Genomic DNA, 12,618 nt, shown 5'->3' with positions numbered 1-12,618 from the left:
AAATAATTCCTTTTAAACTAACTTTAAAAATACAGTATACAAAAATATGCCCATACTTTCCATTGCTTCCTGGCCAGTTTCTGACAGTATTTCACAATTAGTTGTATTTGCCCAGTTGTATGGGCTTCCAGTAACACTAAAATGTAGCTCCATATCCAGTCTGAGCAAGCTGTTTGGTTACAAGGTATGGAGAACATGAACAAAAAAATTTGCACTTACGCTCCTTTTATTTTGTTTTCATTAAATTTCCTTCAAAATGGGAAGGAAATCTGTAAAGATCCTTTTGAAAGAACAGAAAGAAGACATCTACATCTTTTAATTATTTTTAATTAAATATCTATACCTTCAGTTAAATTTCCAGGAATAATCTTGAATAAGGACCCCCTGGTCTCATATTCTTTGTAAAAAAAAATTTCCATACTATACAACTTGAAGTCACAACAGTTTACAAAAACAAAGCATAATCACTTAATAGGGAAGCTTTTCATACTGTGAAAATAAGCGTGCATTTTCCTGCAAAAGTAACAGAGACAGAAGCAGTAGGTCAGAGCACCCTTAAAATAAGAGATGAAAAATACAGAATTAGTCGTTTTAAAATGTACAGTGTACTTTTACTTTATGCCAAATGCCAGTTCAAGCAAGCGGAGTGTATATTTGTTTGGGAAATAAAGGCACTTTTTTAATATTACAACTTATATATATGTACATGTCCATATTTAAAATTGCTTCATTTCCATTCCTGCACAAATTAGAAAGAGTAATGAGGAAAAAAAGTATATGGGTACACATATCTCTCTTGCTTCAATAGTGTTATATTTTGCCTTGCTAAAAGAAGAAAGTGGTAATTGTAACTCTTAAAAATTAATTTTTATAGTACATACTATTTTTCTTTTTCTGTATGCGTTCCCATTAGAATACTACATAAACAAAACTAGTGATAACACCATGGAACAGAATATGGAGGAAAGGTCTAGTAAAAAACTAAATAAAAAAGGTATCTTAGCATTTGAGAATATCAGGCTGAAGGCTTGTTATTTCAGAACAACTCTGAGACATGGGACTCCGTATCCTTTTTTTGCTTCTTCAATGCACAGAAGGATACAATTTAAAGCATATTCATGACTGCTCTTAGCTGTTCTGATCTCCTAAAGGCCATTTTTGCCAGTAGACACTGCTGACACACGTTTTGAGTATTTCTATCTCATCATGAGTATTACCTTCCAACTAGAACAGGGATATAAGCACAGCAAAATAGTTTAAAAACATTCCAAGCAAAAATGCAGTTGTTTCTACATTTTATCAGTAATCCATGAGGTGTGGTGTAGCACGTTCTTAATTTATATCTACCAATATAGGAAGAAGTGTACCTCAGTCCAAAAATAAACAAGTAGCAGTTGTTCAAGAAAACAGTCTGAGTCATAAGCATAACTGAACCACAGATCTGGATAAGACAACACATAAGAATATTAATTTTATGAATGACCAAACAGCAAACCATTTTTGATACTTACATCTGCCACTCTGTGAGTTGAGCTGAATCGAGGTGAAAAACCAGCCAGAACACAGTGCTGATGCGTCATATTGAGATCATCTAGGGACAGATTAGAAAACCTTAAGTACAGGGCAAAAGTTATACTTAATAAAACTTACTCTGGCTGATTATGAATTAAAGACACTACATTAAACATTTAAAGAAAAAAAAAGAGAATTCAGTCAGATAGTACTATATTCATAGCGCCCTGATGTTTAGCAGAGCATGATAACTATTCACTGTCCTAGTGTTAAAGATCTCTTAGTTTTCTGCCAGTTTGTAGTACAGTTTAGGTGGTATTTTCCCACCTCCTACAGGAAAAAAAAAAAAACAAGTAAAAAAAAATTACTTCAAATTTGAGGATCACAAACAACAGACTACTCAGAAATTACAATCTCTTTTCTCAAAAATCACTAAACGATACTGACAAAAGAGAAACAAAGAGAAAGGAAAGAGTCAAAGACATATTATTTCATCTTTTTATCTGAAACTTATCTGAAGTTCTCCCTTCAGCTCAGAGCCAAGAAAATGGGAACCCAGAAAGCACAATCTGCTCAAGGACCGGTCTCCAAAGCATTTCATTTATGACTTTCTTGTAGCCTGCCAGAGGGCTGTCAGGGACTTAAGTTCACAAACTGGCAAACAAACAACCCCACAAACCTCTGCAGATGGAATCTACTTGGTTGCCATGAGAGTTTCATCAAAATGATCATAACTGAAGAACAAGTGAATTTTGACAAATTAGCACTTTTTAGAGGAAACATATTCCTCTGGAAAAGTTCAGACTAAACCTAGTAAGACACTGTTACATTGAAAACCACACATGAAGTGCTTTCAATTCAAACAGTTTTGGTGTTAAAACTATGCTGCCCTCTCAGCGTTAACAAGAGGTTCAGGAAAAGCTATCAGAAAACTTCTGTAAAATCACTCCTGGGTTATGGTTTTGTAAGTTAGTAGAAAGAGACTAAAAAAACCATCCAAAACTAGGTGACCTGAAGTGTCACCAAGCAAAAACCTGTCATGGACAAAATTAAAAGAGAACAGGAATAGACACCTATAAGATGCAAGTTAACCTGGAGTCTGTATTTTCAACAATATCTATTCTTTCAGGGAATTTAGCTTCCGTCAGGATCATCCTTCCATCACATATATATAATTTCTTTAAGAGATCAATATTTGCACATCTGAAACTTGATATCCCAAATTCCTCCTGATTTTTTTAAAATGCTCCTCTGCCCATAATGACAGACTGTCAGACTGAAAAGAACAGTGTGTGAGGTTTAATGGTATTCTCTCTATTACTCAGAAAAAAAGATATGCTCTACAACTTTTACTTTGCCTTGCAACAAGTCTGAAACTTTAAAACTGAGAAAAGTCTAATGAATAAGAATTCAGAAAAATGACTGAAGTTATCCTAGTTGTAAGAACAGTGTCTGCTTTTTATGAATTTTATAAGCAACTATTAACAAAGATCATACCCAAGAAAGCAGATAGCATCACAAACTTGAAAAAAATAAAAATAAAACAACAATTTATACCAGGAATAGGCAGACAAGTGTTATGAAACAGGATTGAATTCCCACTGAGAAACTTTGGATAGGAGGCTTATTTTCTATTTACATGAGGTTTGCAGATAGGTAAAGTTGAAAAGCTTGAAAAAATGCTCCAAAACAAACAAGAAGAACATAGGAAAAAGCAGTTTCCTACACAAACATAAGAGGGTTAACGTCCTGGTTTGAAGTAAACAGAACCAAATGTCTTTTTAGTAATTTTACTTTTCTGTTAAGCCTCTTCTACCTATCTAACTCTCTGAAAAGTAAAATTACTGAAAAGAAAATTGTTTCTGTTTTACCTCGCATAGAGCCAAGTCTTGCAAGGGCCACAGAACAGTATTATCTCTGGACATTGCAATCTTTAAATATGACAAACACTTTCAAGAAGAATTGTGACAGAAAACAAACCTAAACACTTCCACCACCCCATTCAGCGCCCATTCACTGTGGTGTGTTTTAATGCTAGGTTTGCTACATAAAAGTATTACATTTTGATTTGCACCTTTATTCAAACCCTTGGAAAATCTTTCATTTTAGAGCTCCCCCTTGAAATTGCTTCCAACTGTCTCTAGTCCTTTATGACTCTCAGAAAGAAGCCTGTAATTTTAAATTAAGAGTTTATAATTCATCTAAAACTGTAATTGTACAAAAATAGTTGAAGCTTCGTGGATTGCACATCTCAAAGGATATTTGAAAAATACATTCTAGGACTTAAAAGATTACAGTAAAGATTTGCTTTTCTTTTCCTTCTAAAAATATATTAATTGAAAAGAAAAAGCACTCGTTGTTGAATTAGCCATTGTCCATTTGGCAGCAAAGCTTTTATTCAGATACAGACCACTACATCCAAATTACTGGTTTTGGTTTAGAGTGAAATCAAAACTGTTACCTTCCTCGGACACCCATGTCAAAACTACCATAGCGCTCTTGTGGTTTTAGGTAAAATAAAATACATACAGAACTAACATCAGTTTTACATGATGCAACACTGATTGGTGAGGCTTGGAAAACGAAAACAGCCTCTCCAGTATTATGCATCACATAAAATACACTCATATGTGTTGTGGTTTCAGCTGGGATAGAGTTAACTTTCTTGCTAGCAGCTGGTATAGTGCCACATGTTGGATTTAGGATGAGAATGCTGTTGATAAGCATACCGGTGGTTTTGGTTGTTGCTAAGCAGTCAAGACCTTTTCTGCTCCTCACACCACCCTGCCAGCAAGTAGGTTGGGGGGACACAAAAAGTTGGGAGGAAACCCAGCCAGGACAGCTGACCCCAAGTGACCAAAGGGATATTCCATGCTACGTGACATCATGCTCAGTATGTAAAGCTAAGGGAAGAAGGAAGAGGGGGGACGTCTGGAGTGATGGCGTTTTGCCTTCCCAAGTATTGATTATGAGTGATGGAGGCCTGCTTTCCTGGGGATGGCTGAACACCTGCCTGCCTGTGGGAAGCAGTGGATGAATTCCTTGTTTTGCTTTCTTGTGTGTGCAGCTTTTGCTCTACCTATTAAACTGTCTTTTTCTCAACCCATGAATTTTTCCTCACTTTTACTCTTTTGATTCTCTCCCCCATCCCAAACAGGGGGCAGTGAGCGAACAGCAGCATGGTTCTAGCTGCCGGCTGGAGTCGAACCACAGCAATATAAAAGTAGGAACATACGTAGTCCTGCTTTAGAAAACTGCATGCAGGCAAGTTATTTGTCAGACAGTTCTGAATTTGTGCTGAGCTAAGAGCCAACATGGCATCTTTTCGGCCATGAAAGTGGGCCCTTATCTTGCCACGAATTCAGGACAGCTATGGCAGGGACATCTAATTTCAGTATCTATTACAAAACCAAAACCCCACAAAACTTACGTGAACTGTATGATGCATATGAGAAGTGACATTTTATTTTAAATCATCAGCAGCACCAACTAAGCAATGTATTTAGTACAGTTTCAAGAACTGTCACACAATCCCTTCTCCTCCTTAAAACTGTCTTGCCTTACATATGGATGCTTACAAGGTACATATGCCAATTAACTAATTACTAGGCAAGAAAGAAGTTTTGAGAATTGGACTACAATTTTCTGCTTACAGAAACTCACTGACAGTTCCTCTCCCAAAGCTTTCCTACCTCTATGAGAAACGCTGTTACTTGCACAGATTATTTTTGAGGTCAGTTCAGACTTGTTGCTTGTCTATAAATTTTAAACTGCTACAAATAACCCAAATTTAAAATAGTAACTCCAGAAAACAATCAAAAAACCCTAATGAAGTCCAATACACACAAGAGGGCTATCCAGACCAGAGAATTTTCTCAATCAAAGCCTAATCACAGACACTAAAGCTATACATATTTACCTGTATTAACAGGATACCATTGTGCCACCAGACCCTGTGCAAATGGGGATGATTACCCGCACTTCAGGCAGTATAATGTCTAAATCAGTTCCCCCCAAACTACTGACAATATTGCAAAAGGCTTGTTTGAAAGGAACACAACCTGGTTGGTAACAGACACTTGGTGTTTGAGCGCTGCTAAAAAAACCCTTCCTTTTTCTGTCTAAGGTGAAGCACCTAAGAAACAGTAAGACTACTTCCTGCATACACATATGTGGCAAAATCTGTATTTCTTTTAAATGGATTGGTTTATTCTTTTATTTCTACTACTTTCTGCTTGCCACTTCCCAATGAATCACCTGCCACCTTATGGTCAGATCCCATTATAGGGCTACTATAGCTGAGCTAAGGTTTATTAAAAGAAATTAATCACATGTATGATTGTGTACAGGTGGCCAAAGCCACCTTGGAAACCAAAGTTATCAACTTGAAGTCTGTTTGAATAATTTGGAGGTCAGATTTTGACTTTACAGATGAAGTACTAACAAGTCATATGAATGTTTAGCAGATGATCTGATTAGTTGCAAATACATGCAATTATTTGACACAGAAACTTCAGATAACACACCTTGTGTAAAACAGTTACAAAATAGAGTTTTTATTTAATACAGATCCCTATTCCTCACACCTGCAGGACAAAGCAAAAAAAGGACAAAACCCAAACAACACAAAATCATCTAAGGTACTTGCTGCTTTAATACATTTATCCATGCATGACCTCTGTAAAGTTGCTAACTGACACAGAAAAACCTAAGGGTAAGGAGAAGTTAAGGGACTTGCCAAAGATTGCATGGAAATTCTGTGAGAAGCAGGCTTACAGCTAAAACTGATGATATTGTTTTAACATCTGACCATCCTTCCACCATCAGACACAGACTATTATTCTCTATGTGGACCCCCTTATCAGACAAGCTTCTCAGTGATTTTCCTGCTATTGACAGACAGTAGATATATTTTGGAATTCAGATCCTGCATATTCTATTTTAAATTGTGGGAGCAAGTTCATGTCCTAGACCTTTCTGTCCCCACCCTGTATAAGACTTCTGCAATCCTGTTCTTTTCTCAGATACATCCCTCCTAGCACAGAATCTCAGCACAGTCCTCTCCACTGCTTGAAACCACTACCAGTTCCTCTCTCTTCTCTCTGATGGTGTTCTTCTCAGTCCCTGTCCCTACCTCACTGTATGCTTTCTTCTAGACAGCTGAATTACCTGGGCACCACCATCAGAAACACTGAAAGCCCTGTGCTCATATAGCCTTTGCCAAAATAGAGGACTAATGGATATGTGTATGTATATACACTTAATCAATGTATGTATACTTAATTCTACCGTTTAACTAATTATCAGAGCAGCAGTGAGGTGAGGAGCAGAAGCACTCAGAGAGAAACAATGACTGTACAACCATGTCACTGCAGGCTACTAAGACATAACAAATACAAGGTAGTAAGAGAGGAAATTAATTCTTAGCCAATCCTTACTGAAAGGAGTACGGACTAAAGGCCCAAAACTCATTTCTTCTAGGTAAAGTACTTCCCAGGAAAACACAAACCACAATGGAAAATGCTCTCAGAATTAGCAAGGCGTTGTTTATATCATCTTTTCTATCTTCTTTCAAGTCTTCTTCCTGAACTTTTAAGACAGTTGTCTTTTTGTCATTTATTTCATGAAGCAGATAAAAGGTACAGTGGGGTTTAAAGCACTGGCAAAAGGTTTGATATTCTAAACACCACAAATATCTACAAAAGTGAAGTGGACTTGTGCCATCAGTTTTCTTAACTACCATAAAGTAATAAAGCATTTTCTTTTTAACCATATTACAGTGCAATTTTCAAAAGCACTAAAATGCTTTTCCACCATTTCCTATTCTACTTGTATCCAACTGCACACAATGCTCCAACAGGAGAAAACCGTACCAAACTAATTTTACTGTAGGTATGTGTCAACAAAAAGCACCAGGAAAATAGGCCTCCTTCCCCAAGAAATTATGGGTCAATGGAATACTACTTTCACAACAGAAAGCTAGAGGGATGATCTGTCCCTAATTAAGAAATATTTTTAGTTTTTAAACAAGAAAATTGTGCACTAAGAAAACACAGAATGAATTAAAAGGCTGAAATAAACAAAACAAAAAGATGTCTGGCATTTGCCAAACTTCATGATCAAAGTTTGGTAACAACAAATAAGTCTCTGGGGTTCGAAGTCTTAATAATCAAGGAATATAGCATTTGGATTAAATGTGAACTCAAGGAAAAAAAAAAAAAAAAAGGGTTAAAAAACTCCAACACATTCAAGATGCTAGAGAGCAAAGAGGGTTCAAGTTAGTTTGTGGAAATAGAAGCAGATTAAATATCTAGAAATAGTTTAATGAGCCACTACATACATGTGGAAGTGTTTCCATTAAATATTTATCTTTAACCACAAGCCAACCTCTGCAATGTGTGCACCCGACTTCTGGTTGGTTACGAAAATAATTTTTTGATGCTTCTTGAACTATAATTTGCTGGGGGTGGGGAGGGGTATAAGACTCCAAGTTCATCTTCATGCTGTTTTAAAACCCTAACCTTCAACCAAGAGCTTGATCTATGGGAAACAGCTGCAGAAAAGTAAATCTCCCTTTGAAAAAGTCCAGAATGTATTTTTGTTAAGTGTGTTCTGAAGTCATGGTAGGAAAATTAGTGAAAATTGTAAATCTGCTTGCAAATCTGGTCGTGTCTAACTCAAAGATTAGGGGAAAGATTCCAATTTAATAGTAAGACCATGACAACCCTAGTTAAGCATGCTCTAGGACAGAGCAGATGGGGCCCTTTGCTCACCTCCACGCGTTTTGGATTTATTGCATGCACCCAACACGTTTCATATTAGACACCCCTTGACTGTGTACTTGAGACAGCAGGGTTCAGTATGCACTTCCTCTGCAGACCAATATATTATTCTAAATTGAGCTAAAGTGTTTCCGTTTCATGAGTGATATAAAGTTCAGATTAGAGTTTTTTAGGCAGCAGATTTGCAGTCATTCACCAGATCTTTTTTCTTCATATTAGGAAAAGTAAGACTTAAAAAAAAAAAATAATCTGTCTTACTGAAAGTAATTTTGTATTTTGTAGGTTTTCTTTAAACAAAATAAATTTATATTATTGTAATAGCTCACTTGAAGGATGGATTTGATCACTTCATGTTTAGTATTAACATACATTTAAATTATGGCTTACGATTTCATCTGAAGAGGACAGCTGAGAACGCAGGTGTAAATTTGTATTTGAAGACTGCATTTTACTAAAATTCCACCTAGAATCACAAAACCAATTTATAGAGCCAATGAAAAGAAAATAAACATAACTAAACGTCTACTAGAAATTTCGGTATTTCACAACATTCATATAAAGCAGTAAGCACTATGCCATTTCAACAACTGCAAGAAGAGACCTACAGAGTTGCTAAGTTTTTTGCTAGAGTTGGATGAGCCAATGGCAGTCAGAAAAAGTACAGAGTCCTGCGAATCAGTCCCTGTACATCAACAGCTACTATTAGCTGCAGTACTCTCAACGTTGTATTTTCTAGATGCCTTGCATACTGCTGCCACTGCTTTAAAATAATGCCGGCAAGAAGACACTGCTTACTAAAATGAGGTTCTGGAATGCATGATGTATAAAGGCACAAGATAAATTAATCTAGAATTGGCTTCTTTATTGCCAAGTTACTTTTTATACAAAGTTTTCATATTTTGTCTTTTAGATGGCATCCTCAAGATGCCTCCTCTTAAAAGTCAGTTTAAAAAAATCTGAAAAGTAAAAAATACAGGAAAACGGCATATATCCACTTATACTGTCTTTTACTTCAAGTGAAAATGATAAAGGCAGTTCTGCTGTACATAGAAACCTAATAAAAGGGCCAGTTTGAGAATACTCTCACACTGTATAAAATAGTATTATTTTTTTTAAGTAATTGAGAAAAAAATACAAAGGCTATGGAAATGCAGAAGAGATTATCAAACACCTGGCCTACAGAGCTCAAATCTGTCGCTCTTCACAAAGTATTAATAAGAAAGTGATTTACACATCATTTTCAAAAGAATGTTTAATATATCCTTTGCTTCCATAAACATGACCATGTTGTTATGTGTTAAATAAACTAACTTTCTCACCCTCCCTTCATATACCCTCCCTGATAATACTTTAGTTACTGTTTATAAATTTCATTGGGGAATAAAAAATGTCCTTATAATCTGGTAATTCAGTCAACTACAATCTACAGTATTTTGCAATAAAAATACTGAAGTTAGACCCCTTTTATTACTTGCTTTTTGAATCTGTTGCCCAGCAAAGCTGTGTATGCACAAACTTCCCAGTCAGGAAGGATTAGATAAGAAGTTTACTTCATACCCAAACTGCTATTGCACAAAAATGGATTAGTAATTCCCTTTCTAGGAATGTTTAGTTGCCACTTAAACTTCCCTTTCATATAAGAAATGTCTCAGTTTCCCTCCAGGCTGCTACTCCATATCCCGAGAAATACAGAATAGGGAAGCACATCACTGTACCAAAGGATCGCACATCTTAACACTTGATCTGTTCATACGTGAACACACTTAAGAGCACAGACAGTCCAGTTTTTATACAAGATACTTCATTGATGACAGTGCACAGGATTTGATGAGGTAACTAAGAACAAGGAATGGTATATGTTTTTTAAGATTGCCCCACAAATGTATTGCTTGTAGCAAGTAAACCATTTTCATATTTGTTGGAAGATTAAAATGAAAGGTAAAAGTTAAAAGACTGTTCAGCCCAATAAGTTGGCAGTGTGACAGTCATTCTAGGGATGTTCCATGGCATCTACCTTCCAAGTCACAAACACATAAACAGCGACCACTGCAAGTGCTCACACTCTTTGGAGACAATGTCTGTGAAGCCAAGTCACTAAACAGGTAAACACGGTGATGTCAGAAGTCTTGTTCATGTTTTGAGTTGTGTGATTTATAACTAAATCTGTTTTAAAAAAATTATAACTAAGAAAAACACAAGCCAAAATAAAAAGCAACAGATTTTGTGTCAACAAACCTTAGCCACAGTTCTTGCCTTGTTTCTTTCGATAGAAAAACCTTAGTGCATCAGCTCAGCTGCTCAAGTAAATGAACTCAATTTAATTTTCTTTTTTTAATCCCCTACACTTGAGACATTGAGACTCACTCTTGGACTATGACAGTTTTGTTCATTACAATCTTAGTACAATCCCACTACTAGGAAATAGTACGTTTGAACATACACATGGAAAAGCATAGCAGAAGTGTCATGTCTAGAACTGGTGACTAATAAAACATCTACAGATTGGCATAATGATTGACATTTCAAGAACAATGGTACCAGAAAACTTTAATACTGCTACAGTCACAGCTTACACAGTACGTAACCAGTCTATAAGCCAAACCCAAGAAGAGGAATTTTTTTGTTGAACATAACAGACAGATGCTCACAGTTACTCAGTAAATCCACATAAAGAACACAAAAAGGAATTGGCATCTACAAATACAAGGATGGGACAGATACAGCTCAACCTCTCACAAGATCTGAGGAAATTCTGCTTATAGCCTGAAGCCAAACTTGGACTTGCAATTCTCACTGCACGACAGAAAAGGCTCAAAAAGAGTATTTTCCTTTTTTAGCTGTGAAGTTAAAGAAACACTAGGAAAAAAAAGTTCCCCAAAATACACTGGAAGTGGGCAGGGTAGGAGGAATTTATTATACGCTCTAGCCAGATCTCAGGTCTTTCTAAATAAGGAAAGTCCTAACTGAAAGGAAGACAGGATAATTTATATTAAAATAAGTGTCATTTTCTCTGCTTTCAACAGAAGGTTCACCTTCTTAGCCCTTGAAAATTACCAAGCATCAAGTAGAAGTCTCCTTGGTGAAGTGGAATTGCTAATCCAGGTGTCTCTATGTCCCATGCTACCTTCAAGCCTACGTGCCAAACAGATGGGTCTCGTCCCTTCAGTTTTTGTTCATTACTTTCTTCCACAGCTGAACCTTTAAAGAGAGAGAAGGAAAAACACCACAAAGATGACAGACAAGGTGAGAATCATAAAATACAAAACCTGGTCTAACAATACAGACTTAATGATACCCCACATTGATACAGTCTTAATAGGTTTAAACTTTCTATAATCCCCATTTGGTATAATCACCACCTCCAAATTCAAAAGTACATAATAGGTAAAAAATGCTACATGAGATCAAGAATTTTTTGCAATCAACTGTACTAAGATGAAAACTTCATGTTAACTACAAAGTAAAGGCAAATCAAGGCAAAGTTTGCAATGGACTCAAGTTTTTCTGAAGTTCTCAGGTAAATGTATGGGAGTATTAGTTAATCTTCACTTTTTTTTTTTACATTACTAAAACTGTAAGCATAGAAGAAAAAAGAAAAAAATGCAGCAACATTGATATAAAAATAGATAAATTCTGAAAGAATTTCAAGCCATAAAATGCCAAAGCATTTTATGAACAATTTCATTTGTTTACTTACTTGCAATTTGACCAAATCATAAACTGAGGCAAAGTAAGGTGAAACAAGGGGCATAAAACACAATCTAGACAAAGTTGAGCGAATCTCAGAATCACATCTGTCATTCTTTTCTCAAAATTATTAGTCAAACATGCTAGATAACATGCACAGGAGCCAACGAAACTTCAATACATTTGTCACAACATTCTTCTCATCATTAAGCAACATGAATGTGTTGAGCTTGGGGAAAAAATAATCCACTGTACAGAAATAGTATTTAGAGCTTAATCCCTCAGAACTATTTTCATAAGCTTACTTCACTGCAGTATAAATTGAAAGATACAGTCAGCATTTACAACAAGGTATTTGGGAGCTATGGTATAACAGTTTTATGGCTAAAGTAACAGAGCATTTTGACAGAGGGAGGATGAAGTTTTAATAAGCAGTTGGCACAGAACAGCAGTAAACAGTTAGAAATCATCAGCTACATAGCATGCCTCATTATTGCTTATAAGTTAGTAACTGCATGTGTCCATTTCACTGTCCATTTCAAATATGCTTTCATGTAATAATTTTTAAAACTTTTGTCTTCATTTAATTACAGAATAAAAATACTAAAATTATTTATAATTCCTATAATATGCACAC

At 35.9% G+C, this 12,618-nt stretch overlaps 1 protein-coding gene across 1 annotated transcript in view; it reads right to left on the bottom strand.

Moving 5' to 3' along the window:
* The window catches only part of FTO (FTO alpha-ketoglutarate dependent dioxygenase), a gene marked incomplete at its 5' end in the record, with an annotated part of 261,593 nt that overhangs the window by 181,606 nt on the left and 67,369 nt on the right, over nt 1-12,618 (bottom strand). Inside the window, 2 exons of the mRNA XM_082489185.1 lie at nt 1,512-1,591; nt 11,349-11,492. Of these exons, the coding sequence (XP_082345311.1) occupies nt 1,512-1,591; nt 11,349-11,492 (224 nt within the window). The remainder of the gene's footprint in view (nt 1-1,511; nt 1,592-11,348; nt 11,493-12,618) is intronic.

The sequence above is a fragment of the Vanellus vanellus genome, assembly GCF_965231255.1.
Source record: "Vanellus vanellus genome assembly, chromosome: 12".
NCBI lineage: Eukaryota > Metazoa > Chordata > Aves > Charadriiformes > Charadriidae > Vanellus > Vanellus vanellus.
The sequence above is the reverse complement of the archived record's forward strand: the minus strand, read 5'-3'. Positions and strand labels throughout refer to the sequence as shown.